General features: G+C 40.7%; 1 protein-coding gene across 1 annotated transcript; it reads left to right on the top strand.

Moving 5' to 3' along the window:
* Positions 1-211: 211 nt before the first annotated feature.
* Positions 212-24,200, top strand: LOC149464676 (uncharacterized). The gene is made up of 4 exons (XM_089674297.1): positions 212-332; positions 11,747-11,813; positions 20,427-21,108; positions 23,761-24,200. The coding sequence occupies exons 2-4, from the start codon at positions 11,811-11,813 to the stop codon at positions 24,111-24,113; spliced, it is 1,038 nt and encodes a 345-aa protein (XP_089530423.1). The 5' UTR covers positions 212-332; positions 11,747-11,810; the 3' UTR covers positions 24,114-24,200.
* The last annotated feature ends 432 nt before the right edge of the window (positions 24,201-24,632 follow it).

Genomic DNA, 24,632 nt, shown 5'->3' with positions numbered 1-24,632 from the left:
AAGCTGTTTTTTGGGGGTGTGTGATTTTATATTTAAACATTCGTTGCAGTTTTTTATGAATATTTATTAGTTACACCCAATTATCTGTCTGGCTGAAGCATTATAATGTTATTTTAAAACAAAGTAAAGGTCCTTAAAAGATTTTGAAAATTTTCCTAAAATTAAGACGCGTTTGTTATTTTGTTCCAGGGCTCCTCTGTCTCATCTGGGCACCATGCACTATATTTTGATGTCCTTTCTTCTTCAGAGAGTGACCTCAACAGCCCCTTGTGTGTTGTAGCTCCTCAATGTGAGCTTTATACCTGGGAAGACGACGGAAATGCGGAGGACAGGTCAGTAGGTGTAATTGTTGTTTCAACACAATCAGCCACTGGATCCTAATAAGCATATAAGAAATGGGTTCCATTACGGCTGAATACAATAACAGTGTAAATTCATATCTGTTTGTCTGCTCCTCACTTCTTTTTTCACTACTGTTTTTAGTCTCAGAAGAACTTGTTAGATATGTAGTATAGGAATGTCAAGACATTACTTTATGGTTGAAACGCTCCACAACTACAATAATGCATTGTACACTTGTATATATCAGAATACTGTATGAACTAACTGTTTCACAGGTGAAGAGTATACAGAGAAAGGGTCCATGCACATAAGCACTAGACTCAGAAACAAGTAAGGTGCACTATAAGGTACTTCTGAGTTGCTTCAACTTGTTTTTGTATCATTATCAGGGGTCAGGCACAGAGACCAGTATCTATAGCAGCAGAAAGCCTCCCATCAACCAGCAGAATAGGTATACAAACAGGACACACTGGCGGATGACGCAGGCTCACCTGAGGTGCGGGGTCTAAGCACTAAGCAGTATTTACCAGAGCTCCTGATGGTGGAGATGGGTTTTGCTGCATGTTAGTACCAGGTCGTGGTCCTCAGGATCGCTCCACCAGGAGGGGAGCAAGTCAGGGTTCAGTAGCAGATATAGTAGGTAGGGATTAAACAGAAGCATAGCCAGTAAACAAGCCAACGGTTGATATTAAGTTGTTGCAGGTTTGAATCAGGCAGAAGCGTAGTCAAGGAACAAGCCAAAGGTCGGTAACTTGTAGTAGCAAGGGTACGGATGGAAGCAGGGGAGACAAGTGTGAGATATTGGCTGGAGAAGGCACAATATTCTGGCAAATAGGAAGTTAATAGGACTAGCAAAGAGTTCAAGGTTAATGATAAGCAGTGTCAAGGCAAGATCATTCAAGGAATTGTCTCATGAGCTGTCCAGCATTCCAGGTGTTGTAGCAAGAAGAGACATTACCAAGCGCAGCAGAGGTCCCAGGCGTGGACCCATGCCCTGCCATTTTGAGTTGTTTTGATTTCTCTTTAACCACTTGCCCTCCAAAAGGATTTACCCCCCTTCCTGACCAGGCCATTTTTTGCGTCACAGTGCTGCATTACTTTAACTGACAATTGTGCAGTCATGCAACATTGCACCCAAATTTAATTTACGCCCTCTTTTCCCCACGAATAGAGCTTTCTTTTGGTGGTATTTGATTGTCTGTCCTTTTTTGTGCTATAAAAAAAAAGGCTGACAATTTTGAGAAAAAAACTATGTCTTTGCTAAAACAAAAACTCCCAATACATGTAAATTAATTGGTTTACGTGAAAGTTATAGCATTTACAAATGGTGGTATATATACTGGGCTTTTTTTTTTTTATTTTTACTAGTAATGGCAGCAATCAGTGACTTACAGCGGGACTGCAGGACTGCGGTGAGCATTCTGACACTGCGGGGAACTGACTTAGTGTCACTGACATCCCCAGTGACACCAATACAGTGATCAGTGCTAATAAAAAGCACTGACACTGTACTAATGGCACTGGGCATGAAGGGGTTAACATCTGGGGTGATCAAAGGGTTAACTGTGTGCTGTGTGTCATTTTACATGACGTTCTGTGCTTGTGCTTCACTGTAAGCACAGCACAGCCATGCAAAGCAGTGTGCAGGAGCTGACAGGGAGGAGAACTGTTTTGTTTACAGTTCTCCTCCCCATCGGAGATCCTCAGCAATCAACGGACGCTGGCCGGGACCCGGTGATTGACAGCTGCGGCCGCGTGTTTCCTCTACTCAGAAATGCAAAATCATGTATATATACAGTGAAGGAAATGAGTATTTGATCCACTGCTGATTTTGAATGTTTGCCCACTCACAAAGAAAATGAAAATAAAATCAAATGGTAGGTGTATTGTAACACTGAGAGACAGAATCGCAACAAAAAAATCAACAGAAACGCATGTCTAACAAATTATACACTGATTTGCATGTTCATGAGGGAAATAAGTATTTGATCCCCTATCATTCAGCAGGATTTCTGGCTACCAGGTGTCTTTCATACAGGTAACAAGTTGAGATAAGAAGCAGTCTCTTAAAGGGAGTGCTGCTAATCTCATTTTGTTACCTGTATAAAAGACACCTGTCCATAGGAGCAATCAAACAATCAGATTATAAACTCTCCACAATGGCAAAGACCAAAGAGCTGTCCAAGGATGTCAGGGACAAAATTGTAGACCTACACAATGCTGGACTGGGCTACAAAACTACAGGTGGGTGGCACTGCTGGACAGTACTGATCATCAGGGCACTGATCATCAGTGCCTATCTGTTCTCTGACAATTGCCGGTTATCGGCAGTACTTTCCTCACACTGTGACAGTGAGAGGAAAGTGCAGTCGATAAACGGCAACTGTATTTACCCGGTGATCTGCTGTGTCATTGGACACAGCTGATCACGTGGTAAAAGGCTGCTGTGATTGGCCGTTTACCACATCACTTGATCAGCTTTGTCCATAGGGCACAGCGATCACGGAGATCGCCAGGTGCGCGTTCTGGGAGGACGTCATATGACGCCCTCCCAGAACTGGACAACCGTGCTGTAGCTGTCATTCAGCTATAGCGCGGTTGCCAAGTAGTTATTGGATAAAAAGTGTAGTAATACAGGCCAGTCACAAAGCATAAGTAGGTTTGCGCTTGTAAATTAATAAGCATCCGCTGTAGTGAAAGAGTGTGAAGCCTCTGGATGGATGGTGGTCACCGGTATCTGGTGGTGGTGTTGGTGGCTTCCAGCATGTCCTCCTAGTTCCGGGATTCACTTCTAGTCACGTGATGGAGGGGGTTGGCACGCTTTCGGAACATGCGTGCTCCCTCATCAGTCACTTCAGATTAGGCTGGGAGGCTCTACAGGTCAGGGCTTCTGGAGCTCTCCAAACCCTACTATAAACAACTGGCACTTTCTAGAAAAGGGGTGGAAGAGGGGAGGAGGCCTGGATTTGCATGTTTGAGGGAACCTGGCCAATCCCCAAGCAGGAGGCTTGGCATGGTGGCTAGGACAATCAATAAATATGAGAGAGTGTGATCAGCAGGGTTGTTGGAGTCGGGTGGAAGATGGAACGAGGAAGGTGCTGCTGCTTTGGAGCCTGGGAGGGGTTCCCAGAAGAGGGAAGCCTGCCTACAGGCTGAAGCTCCCGACCCCAGCCCTTCTCACCAACTCATGACTGAAGGACCAGCCGATCTCGCACTGTACTGTTACTTGCGTAACAATGTCACTCTCAGCTGCGCCCTGCACAAAGATTTTCCAGCTCGCGGGACTACAATCTATGTGCCAGCATCCTGAAAGCGATTGTTACTGGGTCAGGTTAATTACGCAATTAACCCTTTACATTGTCACCACCAACTTTTTACAGAGAAGGAGGAAACTCACAAATCTTAGCAGTAACACTATGATATCAGCATAAGTGTCTGTAATACACACTGTCACCACAGACAGATATATTCAGAAGATTATTACATACAGTAGCACTCTTCAAGAGACAGGGATTCTTTAGTTTGCATTAAAAGCTTTAGAGACAGTTTCAACACTTTTCAAAATAGGATTTATTACTAAAAAGGTCAAAATGGTGCAATTAAAATATTTACAGAAAAAGATGTTATAAAGATATAAAGAGGACAATAAAACAACAGAGAAATAAAAGAAAGAAGTTCAGAAGGCAGGATACTTGCAATGTCCTTGGTTTGAGCAGATTCCAATTCTCCGAACAAAAAGATTGCCTTGGCTCTCAAGTCCGTTAGATGTTTCCTTGATTGATGTTAAACGAAAGCTATCTTCTCCAGCCTGTCAGTCTTTTTCTATCATATTAACCTCCCTGGCGGTATGATTATTTCAGATTTTTGGTGCTGAAAGCGGTACCATTTTTTTGCATAGAAATATGTATTTTTTTAATTGTAGGCCTGTAATATTTAGGAATAACTCACTGAAATCTGTCCGAACAAGAGTCTAGTAAACATCCCGGGTATGATAAAATTTGAAACACAAAATCATAAATTATAATTTAATAAATAATCATAAAAATAATATAAAAATAATAAAAAATTTAATTCAATAATATAATCAAACCAAAAAACACTGAAATTTGAAATATAGCACCAAGTTCGCACATCGCTGAGCTCAGTCGCAAAATCGTTTTCAGTGTCTGATGACGAATTTCCCCACGAATCATTATCACTCAATTCTGCAAGTGGTTCTGATTTACTATCGCTGTTCTCTAGCTGATCTAAACCGCTTTTGACCTAAAGGGACACTTTTTGGATGCCATGGACGTTTCTCAGTTTCCAGGCAGAAAGAACAGACAAAATGCAGGCAGGGCACAGGACAAAGCACTCGGGACAAAATGTATGTGAAATTGGTTGAGACAGCAATGTTTTACTATGTAAAATGTAAAAAAAAAAAAATGACATTTTTTTAAATTTTTAAATTTCCCGCCGCCGGCGGCGGCTGCGGCGCCCGTGCGTCCCGACGTCACAGGGACAGGACACAGAAGCCGGATGCCGGCATCGGCCGGAGGAGATGGCCGGGGACGCTGCAGGGGACACATCGCGGGAGCGCAGGGTAAGGTAAGTGAAGAACACATGCCGGAGCAGCGCCGCATGGTAAGCCCGAGTGTAGCTCGGGGTTACCGCTTTTGGTACTGAAATGTTACCCCGAGCTACACTCGGGAATACCGCTAAGGAGGTTAAAGGGGTGTCGCTTGAGAACAAATGACCAATCATCCAGTTTGGGGATGGGTGTTAGGCGGTAACCAAGATTATGATAAAGTCTCTTTACAATTTCATACTAAGGTTAATAACCTCCAATAGGTACAGGTAGCATCCTAGCAACTGGCAGATTAATATTCAGAATTATATTTCAAACCCAGGGATACTAAACACAGCGTACCCTTGTCACCCAGGAAGAAAGAGACTGCTTCTTCTCTCTTCTAGGTGCCAATATAGCCATGTAAGGTCTTGTGTGACTCCTATTAAAATGATCGATCCGAATATATACCTAATATTAATGTGCCCAGTTCCTGCTAAACTTTATGAATGGTATGAAAAATGTCTCATGTGGAGTGTATGTTTTGTGGCACGCTCTAGCCCTAATGGCCTAACAGGTCATGACTGACTGAGTTACTGTTTTATGATGGGGCAGAGGAAAGTGGTTTTCAAAGCAGACCCCTTGAACCAGACTAATTAGCGGTTTACAGCCCTGGAGCCTTATCTAGCTGTGTTTTATTTAGGATAAGAGGCCCTTTTGACCTACGTTCAACTTACAGCTATACATTCCATTAGAAAGGGAGGAGGGAGGACAGGAGAGACAATATGGCTGAGACCTAACAAGATGGCTGTCACGTACAGCGTCCATGTCTCTATTGCGCACAATCGTCACACCATGTACCCCTAGACCCCATCCAAGTTGTTAACCTCTAATAAAACAACAAAAACCAAGCTCAAGGACTGTTTTACTGACTTTGGATGAAAGTGTGGAAAATGTGTGTTGCCTGGCTGTGCAGAGCTTAGCGGGACCCAAAACCTCAGCGGCCCTCATGAGGGTAGCGCTACCTGTTCCTTTTTTATTTATATTAATTTTCATAGGGCAGAAAAGCAGCTGAAATTCAAACAAAAGCCCATGTACATGAACCCTAATAAAGGTTTCTTAAAGTGGTTTTAAAGGCAGAAGATGTTTTACCTTAATGCATTCTCTGCTAGGCTCATTGGCTTAGAGACAGCATTGGGAGTCAATGGCTCCCACTGCTGTCAATCACAGCCAGTGAGGTGGAAGCGGGGGGCAGGGCCGAACCCTTCTCTGTGTGTTCTATGCTTGGGAGTGAGCATGCCCAAGTACCCTCATAACAAGCAGCTTGCTATGGGGGCACTCGGCAGGGGGGGGGGGTAGGCAGGAGAGCTGGCGGTCAACTCAACGAGAGCAGGACTGGGGCTGCTCTGTGTAAGACAATTGCACAGCGCAGGTAAGTATAACATGTTAGTTATTTTAAAAATGTGAGCATTTACTTTAAAGTAAATCCATATTTAAGGTAGACTAAAGATTCTGTCTGCTACATTATTGTTACATAGTTACACAGTTAGTCTGGCTGAAAAAAGACAAGAGTCCATCTAGTTCAACCAAAAAAATAAAAAGTTAGAATCCTATACCCACAATTGATTCAGAGGAAGGTAAAAAAACCCCATCAAATGTTAGTACCCAGTTATATTATGAGTATCTAGGAAAGAATCCAGGCCTTTTTTAAAGCAATCCACTGAGCTGGCCAGAACCAACTCTTGAGGGAGTCTATTCCACATTTTCATAGCTCTTACTGTGGTTATGCACTTGGAGGCTAAGAATATGCATGAATCATACATACTAGGGGGAGTACAACTGAGGGAATCAATCAATCAATATGGAAGAAACCTTTCCATATTTGGAGATTAAATCTCTTTTCCTCCAGATGTAAAGAGTGCCCCTTGTCTTTTGTGATGACCTCGGGGTAAATAACTCTACACCGAGTTCACTATATGAACCCCTGATATATTTATACATGTTGATTATATCCCCCCTTAATCTCCTCTTCCCAAGAGAGAATACATTCAGTTCCTCTAATCTTTCCTCATAGCTGAGCTCCTCCGTGCCTCTTATCAGTTTGGTTGCCCTTCTCTGTACTTTCTCCAGTTCCCCAGTGTACCTCTTTTAATACAAGAGAGGATTTTGCTCACTTTAGAAACCGCAGCTTGGCATTGCTTGCCATTATTAAAGTGGAGCTCCACCCAAAGATTGTAGATTGTAAGCTCCAAGGAGCAGGGCCCTCAAATCCCTCTTGCATTGAACTGTACTGTTGCTGTATTGTCTCCCGTTATATTGTAAAGCGCTGAGAAAACTGTTGGCGCTATATAAATCCTGTATAATAATAATAATAATATAATAATGATAATAATGCTTTGTCCCCTGCTCCCTGTAGCGAACTAGCCCATCAGAGTTGGATGCGGAGTTCCCCTTTCTCTTTTCTTTTAGTGGAACTATTCCTCAGCCCTCATTCCCTACCCCCTCCCTTCCTGAGAGGCAAACGTTATCTCCTGAGTGACAGATGGTGGGGGGTCAACACAGGTGATGGCATCCTTGGTTTGGTGCCAGCAGTCTGCGGAAAGTGTAACCTTTTTCACCCATCATAAAACAGATAAGACCTTCTCCCCGGACTTGAAAGAAGTTGAAACCTCATAAAACTGGCCAGCAGTTAATTGAACATTCCTCAGGTCAGCTGTCACCTATGTTTCATATCATGGAGTATGAAGCTGTTAGTTTTAATTGAGAGTCCACTGACCTCCGGCCCAAAATATTGAATTGGGCAGAGTCAGAGCCAACCCCCCTGCAGAGGGATTTTTAAAAAGGACAGGCTGCAAACCTAAATGCTAGTTCAAGATGAACATCTCCTGAGTTTAACATCGTAACAGAGGAGATCAAAGACCCTTCCTGCTCTACACTTGGATCTGCTTACAAACCAAGGCATATTGGCAAGTAACTTAACTCTTTAATTTCCTTCCTATTATCTCTTTGCTGTACCTTTATATACATATATATATATAGTTACATTTTCTTTGTAAATATTTTATTGCACCTGTTTGACTCTTTTAGTAATAAATCTTTCTTTCTGAAAGTGTTAAACTGTTTCTAAGCACTTACTTGCAATTCACGAATTCCTGCCTTTGAAGAGATGCTACTGTGTTTGTTTAATCCTCTGCCCAATCGGCCTGCGGTGACCGTATTGGACAGGCGACTTTTCAGTCAATATAGTGTATATTTGATAACAGGAGTTTCCCAGTCTCCGACAAAAGTGGTGGTGGCAGTAGAGGGTTAGATGCGTAAATAACCCGACCCAGTAACAAGCGCATACAGGCTGCAGGCACCAATTGTAGCCCATTAGCTGAACAATCGCTGTGCAGGGTGCAGCTGGGTGGGGCCTTGCTATGCGCGTCACACCGTGGTTTTAGATTGGCGGGTCCTTCGGTCACGAGTTGGTGAGAAGGTCTGGGGTCTGATGCCGCGGGCGTGACGTATTACTGTTAGTTTCAGTCGTGCGATTGTCGCATGTTGGTGGCGGCGACAGTGCGATCGTGACACTCCCCATTAAGGATTGGCACCTTTGGGAAGCGGGTACCCGAATTTGACAGATACCTGCTCCCATTTCCGCTGCAATCGCCTAGGCAATAGGTTTCAGCTGGAACTCCATTTAAGCTTATGATCTACCAGAACTCCCAGATCCTTCTCCACCATTGATTTCCCCAATTGTACCCCCCCCCCCAGAATATATGATGCATGCATAATCTTAGCCCCCAAGTGCATAACCTTACATTTATCAACATTACACCTCATTTGCCACATAGTTGCCCAATTAAACAGTGCATTGAGATCAGTTTGTAAATTGGAGACATCCTGTAAGGACTTTTCCACTGCACAGCTTGGTGTCATCTGCAAAGACTGAAATGGGATTTTTAATCCCAGACCCTATATTGTTTATAAATACATTAAAAAGTAAGGGTCCCAAAACTGAACCCTGGGGTACACCTCTGACAACCCCTGACCAGAGTATGAATCATTAACCTCTACTCTCTGAATTCGGTAATTTAGCAAGTTTTCTATCCATTTACATACAGATTTTTCCAAGCTGGTAGACTTTACCTTACTGATTAGCCATCTGTGGGGAACTGTGTCAAACGCTTTCATAAAATCCAAGTATGCTACTTCCACCAGCACCACTCTGTCCAAGGTTTTGCACACCTCCTCATAAAAAGAAATCAGATTTGTTTGACAACTTCTGTCTTTCATGAATCCATGCTGTCTGTTGCTTAAAATATAAAATATTTTTTTTTCAGCAAGAACTCATCTACTGTATGTGGTCTGTTATTAAACTCTCCAGTATCTTCCCAACTATAGAAGTTAAACTAAAAGGTCTATAATTACTTGGTAAAGATTTTGATCCCTTTTTAAATATAGGCACCACATTGGCCTTATGCCAGTCCAGTGGTACTATGCCAGACATTAAAGAGTCCCTAAAAATTAGAAACAATGGCTTTGAAATGACTATTTACCCTGTCTCTCTGCAAGAGAACATAGCCAGGAATATGAATGGTCCAGTTATGTGAAGAATGAAGCCAAGATTCAGCAATAACAATTAAATCATAGTTCTCTTCATGCACTAAAGCTTCCAATTCACCTATTTTGCTTGGCAGACTTCTGGCATTGGTGAACAAACACTTTAATTCACTGACACTTTGTGTATACGTATTTTGCATATTTTGTATTTTCGTACAAATGGTACTAATTCCAATGGTTGTTTGTATCATGGAAACTTTCTTATAACCTGCCAAAGCCCTTCCCCCATCTTTCTCCATTCCACCCACCAATAAGGACTGACCCCTGTCTGATCTATCTTCCGCAATATAATCTAATTCTCCCTCCCCCCTAGTTCCTAGTTTAAATTCTCCTCCAACCGTCCCATAAACCTCTCCCCCAGCACAGCAGACCCACTTTGTTTCAGGTGCAAACCATCTCTAGCATATAGGTTGCACCCCAATGAAAAGTCAGCCCAGTGCTCTAGAAATTCAAATCCTTCCCTCTTACATCAGGTCTTCAGCCATGCGTTGAGTCCTCTAATCACCCCCTGTCTTTCCTGACTTGCGCATGTCACAGGTGATATTTCAGAGAATATCATCTATGTTATACTTAAACAATCTAGCATATCCAATAACCTGGGAAGAAAAGGTAAAAACAAAAGATGTGAATTCCCAAGTGCACTCAAAAAATTTTTAGTTTTAGAATAAATGGGAATGAGATTATTACTCTTCCCAGTGCTATCCAAAACTTTACAAAAAAGGTTTTGTCTGCAACTGACTTTAGTCATGAGGAATTAATTTTATAAAGGTGCCCTTGGTTTTAAACCTTAAAGTGTTACTAAACCAACAACAGTAAAACCAGTCTGTATATACAGTAAAGCATGTTATACTCACCAAGGAGGGGTTAATCCTAATTGTGTAAAAAGGCTGTTTGATCCTCCCTTCTATCATCCTCCCCTTCTTCCACAATCCACAATCCATCTGCTGATAGTATAGAACCCTAGGAAGCACTCTGCGCATGCTCAGTTTGGTGTTTATTGCTAGAAAGTAGTTTTTTTTTTGGGGGGGGGCACAGGGCCAATCAGCATTGTCCAGACAGAGGGTCAGGGGTCATGCCGCCTCATAAAATAGTCAACGGAGAATGAAAACTCCTTCTACAAGCTTTAACCAGTGTTTAGCTGGACACTGATAGAAGCCACAACACTGCTATATACTGCTGATGAGAAAAGGTATTTAGCAGTTCATATTTACTAAAATAATAGCATTTCCATGTTCTGTGTACTGTGGGAGACCAGATATAGTGAATGCCGGGTCCAGGGTTTAGTAACATTTTAAGCTAACCATACATGGTTAGTGCTTTTTTCTTCAGCCAGAAGGCAGAATGAAAAAAAAACCTAAAAGATTTGTCTATCCATACAAATGAGATGGATGGAGGAATCGCCTCTGCTAAGCCATTGGGATCTGACAGCAACACCCACTGCTGTCAGAGTACACTGATCAGCTGAAGCTGATTGGCTGTAGCTGCTGATCGAAGAAAACTTTCCAACATAACCCTTTCACAGAAGTCAAATGACCAAATTATGTTAAGCAGAGACAGCCACACATTGATCAAAATTCAGCAGGTCCCTTCTGAACTGGCTGAATTTTGATCAAGGTATGGCAATCTTTAGAGTTTTTAAATGGCAAAATTAGATATATTGCTAAAATCTTAAAAGGTATTTTTGTCATTCATGCTCATGAACCCTATGTGTTATGTTTTCAAAATCTACTCTGTTTCCACCCATTTCTAAATTTAAAACAGAACATGTGAGAAAGGAAACATAAGACACCAGTTGTTTTCTAATGTGCTGAAATGATCCCACACTAATTCTAAAGCATATCTTCTGTTCTTGTCACAGTTTCTAGTTTATACCCAAACTAAGAGCCCATTACACTTCCTCATTTTTATATATAGCAGTTTTAGTACATAGTAAATGTTTTAGCCTGAGCTTGCATCTTCTGTGTGCAACAAGGTTAACCATTCTTCTCTGGTTAGTCATAATCCATAAAGTGGTTTTGGAATATCTCTTAGTTTTAGTCTGTTTTTACTGGGTGATAAGTAAATGAAGCAAAAGTTTATTGTATATAGCAAACATTCTTTTCTCAAGCATATTTGAGATAGTAAAACTCATATAAGTAGTATCTTTAGATAGCATTGCTATAGTTCCACTGTATTTATTACAGAATTTGTAATGAAATGTACTGCTTATATAAGCATGTCTTATAGGCTAAACATGTAATGTGACCTGTATAGGTGGCAGGAAACATACTCGCTGACCCATCTGAGCTGTACAGACTTCGAGGATGGACCCGGCTCCATGGTAAGATCCAAACTTATTTCACTGTCCTATATATACACTGATGAACCAGAACTTCATGGCATGGATGCCACTGGAATTCTGAAGGTATGATGTGGTACCTGGCACCAAGCCATCAGCAGTAGATCCTTTAAATCCTGTAAGTTGTGAGGTGGGGCATGCATGGATCAGACTTGTTTTTCTAGCACATATCAGAAATGTTTGTTTGGATTGAGATCTGGAGAATTAGGAGGCCAAGTCAACACCTCAAACTTGTAGTTGTGTTCCACAAGTCATTCTTTAATCATTTGTGCAATGTAGCATGGTTCATTATGTGGCTGAAAGAGGCCACTACCATCAGGGAATACTGTATGCATGAAGGGGTGTACTTGGTTAACCACAAAGTTTGGGTAGGTGGTTTGTGTCAAGTAACATCCATATGAATGGCAGGGTGTAACTTTTCATAGCAGAACATTGTCCAAGGGCATCACACTGCCTTCGCCAGCTTGCCTTCTTCTTATACTGCATCCTGGTGCTATCTCATGGTAAGCGACACACACATGCTGCCATCCACATGGTTTAAAAGAAAACGTGATGCATCAAACTAGGCCAAATTCTTTTATTGCTCCATGATCCAGTTCTGATGCCCTATTTCCCATGGTAGGCACTTTTGGCTGTGGACAGTATGGGCACCGTGACTGGTCTGTGGCTATGCAGCCTCATATATAACAAATGGCAATGCCCCTTTTTTCTACCTACTATACCTAATATATTTCTATTTCTCTGTCACTCTTACAATCTAATGTCCCTATAGCATCCATACACAAGTATAAGAGTTAAATTTGTCCATAAATACAGCATTATAAATTTGAGAAAATATGATTCTGGTATATCAGAATGGGGATCCTTCCTTGTTTTAGCTCTTTTACACTTGTCCCAATTCATTAGTAAAAAGTATAAATGTTTTCATGTGTTAAAAAAAAAACTTGATTTGTGCCTTTGGGCCTTATTCAAGAACATTTTTGTGTGCACAAATATAATGCAAAGTTACATTTTCCCAAGCAAACTGTACTTTTGTTCTTTGCACCAGAAAGTAAAGTGATGACAGGGGAGAAGAGTGTTCCTGGAGGGTGATTGCTGGCTTTTGATTAATGCAGCTAGACAAGACAGTTGTGAAGAGCCATGTTTGTCTGGTGTATTCTGCATTACCAGCAAATGATGCTTATTATAAAACACAATAAAGTTTGGAACACCGATAACCGAAATTTATTTTTGGCTTAGCAAGAAGACACACAGTATATGATACACAGGGCTTAAAATTTCTAGTCCGGAGCTACCAGCCAGGCCTTAAGAGTTATTCGCCACCAACAAACACACATAAACAGAGACACCTGTACACACACACAGACATGTACATACACACACACACACATACACACACACACAGAAACAAGTACACACACGCACAGAGACACATGTACACACACACAGACATGTACATACACACACACACACATACACACACAGAAACATGTACACACACGCACAGAGACACATGTACACACACACACACATACAGACACATGTATACACACACAAACATATGTACATACATACACAGACACACGTACAGACACGCATACACACAGATACATGTACATACATACACAGACACATGTACATACAAACACAGACACATGTACATACATACACAGACACATGTACAGTCATGGCCGAAATTGTTGGCACCCTTGATATTTTTCCTGAAAATCAAGTATTTCACACAAAAAAGGTATTGCATTAACACATGTTTTGCTATACACATGTTTATTCCCTTTGTATGTATTGGAACAAATATAAAACAGAGGCAGAAAAGCAAATATGACATAATGTCACACAAAACCCCAAAAATGGGCTGGACAAAAGTATTGGCACCCTTAACTTAATATTTGGTTGCACACCCTTTGGAAAACATAACTGAAATCAGTCGCTTCCTATAACCATCAATAAGCTTCTGACACCTCTCACCCGGAATTTTGGACCACTCTTCCTTTGCAAACAGCTCCAGGTCTCTCTTATTGGAAGGACACCTTTTCCCAACAGCAATTTTAAGATCTCTCCACAGGTGTTCAATGGGATTTAGATCTGGGCTCATTGCTGGCCACTTCAGAACTCTCCAGCGCTTCTTTGCCATCCATTTCTGAGTGCTTTTTGACGTATGTTTGGGGTCATTGTCCTGCTGGAAGACCCAGGATCTTGGACGCAAACCCAGCTTTCTGACACTGGGCCCTACAGTGCGACCCAAAATCCTTTGGTAATCCTCAGATTTCATGATGCCTTGCACACAGTCAAGGCACCCAGTGCCAGAGGCAGCAAAACAACCCCAAAACATCATTGAACCTCCACCATATTTTACCGTAGGTACTGTGTTTTGTTCTTTGTAGGCCTCATTCCGTTTTCGGTAAACAGTAGAATGATGTGCTTTACCGAAAAGCTCTATCTTGGTCTCATCTGTCCACAAGACGTTTTCCCAGAAGGCTTTTGGCTTACTCAAGTACATTTTGGCAAACTGTAGTCTTGCTTTTTTATGTCTCTGTGTCAGCAGTGGGGTCCTCCTGGGTCTCCTGCCATAGCGTTTCATTTCATTTAAATGTCGACGGATAGTTCGCGCTGACACTGATGCTCCCTGAGCCTGCAGGACAGCTTGAATGTCTTTGGAACATGTTTGGGGCTGCTTATCCACCATCCGGACTATTCTGCGTTGCAATCTTTCATCAATTTTCCTCATCCGTCCACGACCAGGGAGATTAGCTACAGTGCCATGGGTTGCAAACTTCTTGATAATGTTGCGCACTGTGGACAAAGGCAAATCTAGTTCTCTGGAGATGGACTTGTAACCTTGAGATTGTTGATATTTTGCCACAATTTTGGTTCTCAGGTCCTCAGACAGTTCTCGTCTCCTCTTTCTGTTGTCCATGCTTAGTGTGGCACAGACAGACACACAATGCAAAGGTTAAGTGAACGTCTCTCCTTTTTATCTGCTTTCAGGTGTGATTTCTATATTGCCCACACCTGTTACTTGCCCCAGGTGAGTTTACAGGAGCATCACATGCTTGTAACATTCTTATTTATCCGCAGTTGTGAAAGGGTGCCAATACTTTTGTCCAGCCCATTTTTGGAGGTTTGTGTGACATTATGTCGAATTTGCTTTCTTTCCTCCCTTTTTTTGTTTTGTCCCAATACACACAAAGGGAATAAACATGTGTATAGCAAAACATGTGTTAATGCAATACGTTTCGTGAGAAATACATGATTTCCTGGAGAAATATCAAGGGTGCCAACAATTTCGGCCATGACTGTATGTACATACACACACATGTACATGCACACACATGCAGACACATGTACACACACATACATGTACATACACGCAGACACATTTACAGATACACACATGTACATACACGCAGACACATGTACATGCATACACAGACAAACACACACACACATGTACACACACACACCCTATAAATAGTTGCAATACTTCGTTGTTCACTCACAGAGCCGGGTACTGCAGTCTAGGGGGAGGCAGAGAGCACAGCACACACTCTTTTCTTTGCTTTCACTGCGCTCAGCTATTGAGCAGTCTGATGGCTCCCAGTGACAAGGACAGATCCGGCCTGAGCTCCAAGCCTGCTCAGCAAGGCGGCCCTGGGGGACACAGTCGCCCCCACCATAATTTCCACTCGCCATTGGTGAGCAGGCAAGTGGAAATTTCAAGGCCTGTGATACAGTATATGTCTGTGCTGTATGGACCACCTTGTTCAGCTTGGATTACATGAAATATAATGCCTCCAAAAGGCCAAAAAGTATTATATACAGACACATTTAGAGGTGTAGTTTTGGATAGAGCATGGAAGGCCCTCTGCCAAATTTTTATTTTAGTTTTTTTCTCTGCTGGAGAGAGTCACCTCTGTATTAGTCCAGGTTATCGTTATTTTTAAAGGGTAACCTAATTACCATTATTATTGAGGCCAAAAGTAAGTGTAAATCCTACTCTTTAGAACTGTCATGAAAGCAAGTAGTAAGGAAGAATCTCCCATGGGGACAAATGTTCTAGTAGGTCTGTCTAAGATGTAATTATGACCATCCTCTGAATACCTCATAGCATAATACAGATTAAAGGCAATAGTGTGGTAAACATCCATAAGAGTGTAAATCAACACTCCATAACCAATAAAAACAGAGTAATTTAGGACTAGAACAAAGATCAAAAGAATGCTGATTTAGTAGTGAAATGGCAAATTGACTTGTATACACAAATGATTATACACATAACTATAGTAAAACATAAAAGATAAATCAATGCCATAAATATTAGATAGCATATTACCCTAATATTGCCCAGGTAGGAGAGCGACTGAGATTTCTATAGTTATAAATGTTTTGGGGTGAAGACCCCTTCCTCAGGAGAGACCTCAACAGATAATGTCTCTATCTCATTTTTCAGCATCTAAATATCTGTTTGCATTCAGAGTTGTATTCACTGCACATTTAAATGCCTACTTTGACGCCGGCATGCAATGAAGGGCAGTCATGACGTATAGATTGTACTCATTGTATCATTGCCCTTGTACATCCTTGTGGTGCGTGAAAGCTTGCACAGTATGTAGCATGTTATTGTACATTGCTTTGGGAAAGCCCCATTTATAATAAATGGCTTATAGTGCACCAATGCAAATACCATAGGTTGACACGCATTGCGGTAATGCATGTGTTACCACAAAGCATCAGTGAGAATCCTACCTAAGAGATATCAGCCTATGCTAAAGATGTCTGTCATATACCACCACACCTCCAAAAGCATTTATCACTGTCAATTTAGCATAAAATGAATTGATTGGTACATACCATGCAAATGCCAGTATGGCCAGAATGCTATTTCTGTCCTGCTAAAGTCTACTACACTGTTACCAAGTCATATTTTACCAAATTAACAATAACATTTGCATATTTGCTCCATTGTTAACACCAAAACTTAAATATTCCAATGTGTATTCCTCATTATGTACTATTTTGGATTTTGCTGCCTTTAAATTATTTATAAATATTATGATATTGTAGAGTAAATACCTGGCATTACTGCGAATGAGGAGTGTTGCTAAGATTAAGTGAGAGACCCAGGGCACCCGTGGACATCCAGAGGGGAGGAATAAAGCACAACAAGGTGCACCATGACCATTGGTGGGTGTGTTTCAATTTGTGCTAACAGAAGCATGGTTAAATGATACCGAATTCTGTTTGCTAGATTCAGGGCTCACATATGCTACAATTCCTGTACCCACAAAATATGCTGACTTACTTTGCCACAAAGGAATGTCTAAAAGACTTATACAAAGCTCATTAGGAAATAACTACCTTGCAACCAGCAACTTTTGAGACAATAAAAGATGTGTTCAGAAATAAGTCATGTACAATATACAGTGCCTTGAAAAAGTACTCATACCCCTTGACATTTTCCACATTTTGTCATGTTATAACCAAAAATGTAAATTTAATTTATTGGAATTTTATGTGATAGACCAACACAAAGTGGCACATAATTGTAAAGTGGAAGGAAAATGCTAAATGGTTTACAACATTTTTTACAAATAAATAGCTGAAAAGTGTGGCGTGTATTTGTATTCAGCCACCCTGAGTCAATACTTTGTAGAACCGCTGTTCGCTGCAATCACAGCTGCAAGTCTTTTTGAGTATGTGTCTACCAGTTTTGCACATCTAGAGAGTGACATTTTTGCCCATTCTTCTTTGCAAAATAGCTCAAGCTCTGCCAGAGTGGATGGAGAGCGCCTGAGAACAGCAATTTTCAAGTCTTGCCACAGATTCTCAATTGGATTTTGAATTCCGGACTTTGACTTGGCCATTCACATGAATATGCTTTGATCTAAACCATTCCATTGTGGCTCTGGCTGTATGTTTAGGGTCGTTGTTCTGCTGGAAGGTGAACCTCCACCCCAGTCTCAAGTCTTTTGCAGACTCTAACAGGTTTTCTCCATCCATCTTCCCATCAACTCTGACCTGCTTCCCTATAACTGCTGAAGAAAAGCATCCCCACAACATGATGCTGTCACCACCATGTTTCACGGTGGTGATGGTGTGTTCAGGGTGATGTGCAGTGTTAGTTTTCCACCACACATAGCCTTTTGCTTTTAGGCCAAAAAGTTAAATTTTGGTCTCATCTGACCAGAGCACCTTCTTCCACATGTTTGCTGTCTACCTCACATGGCTTCTGGAAAACTGCAAATGGGACTTCTTATGGCTTTCTTTCGACAATAGCTTTAATCTTGCCATAAAGGCCAGATTTGTGGAGTGCACGACTAATAATTGTCCTGTGCACAGATTCTCCCACCTGAGCTGTGGATCTCTGCAGCTCATCCAGAGGTACCATGGGCCTTTTGGCTGCTTCTCTGACTAAAGCTCTCCTTGCCCGGCCTCTCAGTTTAGGTGGATGGCCATGTCTTGGTGGGTTTGTGCCATTCTCTTTCCATGTTCAGATGACGGATTAAACAGTGCTCCGTGAGATGTTCAAAGCTTGGGATATTTTTTCTATAACCTAAAACTGCTTTAAACTTACCCACAACTGTATCCCTGACCTGCCTGGTGTGTTCCTTGGCCTTCATGATGCTATTTGTTTACTAATGTTCTCTAACAAACCTCTGGGGGCTTCACAGAACAGCTGTATTTATACTGATATTATATTACACACAGGTGGACTCTATTTACTAATTAGGTGACTTCTGAAGGCAATTGGTTCCACTAGATTTTAGTTAGGGGTATCAGAGTAAAGGGGGCTGGATATAAATGCATGCTACACTTTTCAGATATTTATTTGTAAAAAAATTTAAAACCATTTATCATTTTCCTTCCACTTAACAATTATTTGCCACTTTGTGTTGGTCTATCACATAAAATCCTAATAAAATACATTTATGTTTTTGGTTGTAACATGATAAAATGTGGAAATTTTCAAGGGGTACGAATACTTTTTCAAAGCACTGTAGCATAAAAAGGGCAGTAGTCACAAATATACAATGTACTTAACAGTGTAGTGGTCAGGAGTATGAAATGTACTTTAACCCCTTGACGCCATCGTCAAACAAATATGCAGCCTCACAGAACTGGGCTTTTTTCTGTGGGGCCACATATTTGCATACCTGTCTTTGTGCTGGGAGCGCGCCGCACTGTGCGCTCCCAGCACAAAGACCGTGGTGTCACTGAGAGCCCCGGGTCCCGTTCTAACGATCGGTACCCGGGACTCCCGATTCCGGGTCACATGACTGATTCTGATTGGCTATCACAGTGATCAGACACTGTGCAGCCCAGCCCCCTTGTTTTTTTCTCTCTCTATGAATAGAGGAGAGAGATGCATTGCATCTCTCTAACTCCTAGCATAGAGAGAAAAAAAATGTAAAAAAAAAAAAGTAAATAAATAAATATTAAAAAATAAAAGAAAAAAGTAAAGAAAAAATACCTAGAGCAAGGTTTGATCTAGTTCAGTGCCAGGGTTATTGTTTGGGTCAAGGTCAGGGTCAAGGTCAAAAGGTCAGGGTCAAAGGTCAGGATTTTTAAAAAAATTGGTATCAGTGTCAGGTAGTGTCAATGTCAGTGTTAGTGTGTTTTAGGTAAAAAAAAAAAAAAAAAGACAAAAACAAAATGCGCATTTTTGTTTCTGGGCTGTACTACGGGTACAAACAACAAATAACATACACATATATGTTATTGCTGCGATCGTCAAGAGCTGGAGAATTTATTTTGGATTGTTCTTTGGTGGTAGGTTATGGTAGTAACAAGAAACACACAGCTAAATAAAAAAATGATTTTTTTTTTACTATTTTGGGCTAGTTTTCCTTTGATAATAAAAAAAAATCAGGAGATAACCATTATCATTTACCACCAAATGAAAGCCCAATTTGTCCTGAAAAAAAAAAGCGGTATAATTCACCTGGATGTACAAAGTAGTTGTGATGATATGTACGGTTTTACTAACACATGTCAATGTTGCAAAATTTTGCTTAGGCATTTAGATTTGTTTTGCACATTCTCGGTTTTGATTTTTTTGTGCAATTTACACACTCTTCCATCCTATGTGTGTATGTTGCAAATTTTGGCCCTGAGCCAAGAGCATTTTTACTTGTGCATTTTGTCTTGATTCTCTTTCCTTTTGTCACACGACAGTGCACATTTGACTACTGGACAGAATGTGGCTGTCAATACACCTATTATAACCACACCTCCTTCCTGCAAAGTACTGATAAGTAAGGGGTAACTGCAGTTACATGAGTGCAGAGGAAAACATTTTCTAGGATTCTTTGGTTCTTGGGAGCCTTTTTCATAGTATACAGTGGTGTTTTACAGATGAATATTAGAGAGTTTGTTACTGGAAATATCACCAGGTGGAAAAAAAGCCTGAAAAAGAGAACTAAGAGTCACCACATCCAATGACTGGTAAACTGCAATATATAACATGTTTTTTCTTGGGTTTAGATACACTATAAGTGACTGGAGTCAATCTGGCATGTCTTTGCTTTTAGTTTTACGGTATAATATGTATAATAGTTTTTTTACTGTACTCCTCAGGGCTGGGGATTAAGAAGCATCTATGAAGAAGTGTCTGAAATTTTTGAAGCAGAAGGTGAGATGCAATTCTCTGGGTCTCACGGGGGTTTCCCCACAAAATCACATGAAAAAAACAACTCTGCAAGGCAGCAACCCAATAGTTTTTCACCTGTGAAATCCCCACAAAGGAGCCATTCTCCTTTAGGATCTCAGCAGAGAAGTTCTTTGCCTGTGACCTCACAACAGAGAAGTTTTTCACCTGTGAGATCTCAGAATGGAAGTTCTCCTGTAAAATCTCAACAAAGCAACTCCTCTTCTTTGCACTGTCAACAAAAAAATTCCAGCTCTTCTAGATCCTTCCACTCTTCACTGGACTCCTACCAAAGTAACCCATCACCTGTAAAAGTACAACAAAGTACTTCTCCAGTTAGACTACAACAAAGGAGTACTTCTCCTGCAACAAGCCAGCCATCTAGTACCTCTAACTTTAGGTCACAACAGAATGCTTCACATGTGAGAACCACACAATCAAGAAGTGCTGCTCCTGTTAGGACTCAGACAAGTTGTTCCTCCTCTTACAAAGATCTGCAAAGTTCTTCCTCCCTAAGAAGTCATCAGAGAAGTGCTTCACCTACCAGATGTCATCAAAGAAATACAACAGAATCTGGGGGATTCATTAGAAGATCTTCAGTATCAAGAACAGGTCTCTACATTCTTGTTTAAATGCAGAATATGTGCACAGAATAAATTAAAACTTTTCACTGTATAGTTTAAATACTTACACACCATATTAAAATATGAACAGTGGGGAAACAAACGTTAGGAAAAACATGTCCGTATTAAAATTGTAAGAGGACATGACATGTCAGGAGGACCACAAAGGAAATTGGGTGGTAAGACATAGCAGCACATAAAGTGAGGATGTACACTGGAACTAAAGTCATGATATTGTCGGAATTGTATGGTGATATTTGGGATGATAGTGAAGCTGCAAAATACATCTAACTAGCCTGAATGAAGGAGTGCTTGCTGCATCGCATAACGTTTTTCCTCTTACAGAAGTATTAAGTAAAGATTGAATTTAGGCAAGCCTTACTGTCATCTACATTTTATGAACTACACAAATATAATACATAAAAAAATCAAATAAATGTATATAAAAACAATTTAAATTAGGCTACTGACACTCCAGTGTTATACATCATCCAATATAATACCCTGACTTGGTGTAGCACTATATCAACTGTTTGGTGCTTGATACTGGGAGAGAAAGTCTCATCTTTATTGACGAACCTAATACACTACAAAAAGGTCACACAAGACTTTACCCCTATAGGGATTAATTTATCAAATCAAAGGTCAAGGTCCACTTTGTTTCTTCCAGATTTAGTAGTTTAAAGAAGTAGAATATAAAAAATACTATAGTACTTTTCTTTTCAGTAAAATTACTTTATTAAAAAAAGGTTAAAACACTCATATGCAAAATGCACATAAACATGCACTAGATAAAGCACTCAGACCAAGCATTCTGAGCTTACTTTCACTTCTGGTGACTCTCCAAGCACTTATCTAACCTCCACACAACATGATTGCTTCACCTTGGCTCAAGCAAATTACACATTTACCTTGCTTTAAAATATTTACTAAATTGCATAGAAGGTTGGTATAAGAGTATACTATAAGAACTGCACTGAGTAATGGCATCATAAACAGTTTTCATATTTCGGTGTACATTTATCAAGCAGTGGTAAATTACCGCTGCTGAGTTTTCTGGCATTCTCAGAGGAGACAGCTCTCCTCTGAGTGCCTGCTTATAAAGCATTGTAGATTGTTTCTCCTAATAAGGAGTGAAGCATCCTACAAATGCTTTGAACTCTGAAAAACAGCTACTGTTGCTGTAATCTCGTGAGATATAGCGAGATTACAGTAACAAGAGATCAATGAAACACACAGCCATCAGTTTACTAAGCAGCAGTGAATTACCGCTGCTAAATTGGCAGCTCTCTTCAGTACTTCACTACACAGCATACACAAATATTATATATATATATATATATATATATATATATACACACACACACATTCACCAGCCACTTTATTAGTTAAATTGCTTGGTAACACAAATTGCTAATCACCCAATCACATGGCAGTAACTCAGTGCATTTAGGCATCTAGACGTGGTGAAGACGACTAGCTGAAGTTCAAACCGAGCATCAGAATGGGTAAGAAAGGGGATTTAAGTGACTTTGAATGTGGCATGGTTGTTGGTGCCAAACAGGTTGGTCTGAGTATTTCAAAAACTGGTGGTCTACTGGGATCATGCACAACCATCTCTAGGGTTTACTGAGAATGGTCCAAAAAAGAGAAAATATCCAGTGAGTGGCAGCTGTGTGGATGAAAATGCCTTGTAGATGTTAGAGGTCAAAGGGGAATGGGCAGACTGGTTGCTGTGACGTTCAGATGGTAGGGTCAGAATTTGGCGTAAACAACATAAAAGCATGGATCCATCCTGCCTTGTACCAATGGTTCAGGCATATGGTGTAATGGTGTGGGGGATATTTTCTTGGCACTAGCAAGGTGTACCTAATAAAGTGGCCGGTGAGTGTGTGTGTGTATATATATATATACATATATATATCACCTCTGAGCTGGAGAATCTGGGTGGGGAATTTTTACACAGAGTGCAAGTGAAGGGCTGGTATCTCACTCATAAACTGGCCATTTCTGTCAATAACAGATTCTCTGTGTGCTGAGATCAACGGAGAGCATGTTCTCCACTGATCATCTCTGTTTAATAAACCACTAATGAACCGAGCAACTTCAGTTTCATAAACGGACACCTTAATGTGAAATATGATTTACAAGATTGTAAAATTTTATTACTCATTGAGGTCAATTTACTAATACCGGAGAGTGCAAAATCTGGTGCAGATCTGTATAGAAACCAGTCAGCTTCCAGTTTTTATGGTCAAAGCTTAATGGAACAAGCTGAAGTTAAAAGTTGATTGCCCACCATGCACAGCTGCACTATATTTTGCACTCTCTAGGTTAAGTAAATCAACCCTATTGTGCAGTTTTGGTTCCTTTTTTTTCCCCCACTATCTCATTAAAATTTAGTTTAGACAAAGATAATCTACATGCAATTGCTGACCAACATTTTAACATTCATGTATAGAGTGTCTGAAAGAAGAAATATCTGTGATGCTTACAGCAACCAATCACATTATTTCTGTCTTGTTTTGAGCATATTGCTTTGGACTACAGAATACTTGTTTTAGCCACTTTAATAAATGAGGCCCATTTTGTTTTTGTCAAAGTGCACCATTCAGTTTTTGTTCCTATTTTTATTTTATAGCCAATGTGGAACCTTTCAATAAAGGCAGCACCTCCAAAGAACATGTGGGGGTCTCACAGTCTGGAGTTGGTGGAGTATCTTCTCAGTCAGCACTCTCCAATCACAGCCCATCACGTGCAAGCCAAGATGTCTCAAGCCTTGGAGTTAGCCGCCGACTTACTTCATCAACAAGCTCCCTTGATTCTGAATGTGGTTCACGAGGAGCCTCAAATCGAATCAATTATACAATGCTGGCAGACATACCACAAGCCAAACGCCTGAGACCTGCCCTGAACCGCCTTGATCCAAAGTCACGATGGCGCAGTCCTGGAAAAGCTGAAGTGGAAAGAATATTTGGCCAGGAGCGAAAGTGAGCTACGTTTTTATAAGGACAAGTGTTTATTGATGACTTCAGTTCAAAAAAATTTTTAAAATTAAAAATGATGCTTTTTTAATTGATTTTTTTTATCAGAGTGGTTCTGTGATTGTTGATGTTTTTCACATTGCATTATTATTTGGTCCTCAGGACAGCAGAAGTCCTTGAAGCTTTTCAGGCTCTGGAGGCTGGACTCCTTGAAAGTCTTTCTGGAAAGAACAATTTATTAGAGTGGAGAAAGGCAAGACGGCAGTCAACCCCTTGTCTTTACCCTGAGGTGCGAGATTGTAAACCATCCTCTAGAATAAATGAGCAGTATATTCTTCATTAGCTGTAAAGGGGGTGTAAATTTAATTTTTCTAACATTGCCTGAAATTCTGCATTAATTTCAGCTTTAAACTCAAAGTGGCACAAAGCTGTTTTGACTTTGCATATCAAATATAAACCTGTGAATCAGGAAGGGTGTGTCTGAAAGCTGAAAGACAGCTAGAAGCTGCAGCCTCAAACCTGTTAGTGT

Source organism: Staurois parvus, unplaced genomic scaffold, assembly GCF_062004578.1.
Source record: "Staurois parvus isolate SC_StPar_1 unplaced genomic scaffold, SC_StPar_1.0 ptg000149l, whole genome shotgun sequence".
NCBI lineage: Eukaryota > Metazoa > Chordata > Amphibia > Anura > Ranidae > Staurois > Staurois parvus.
This window is presented reverse-complemented; position numbering and strand designations above follow the sequence as displayed.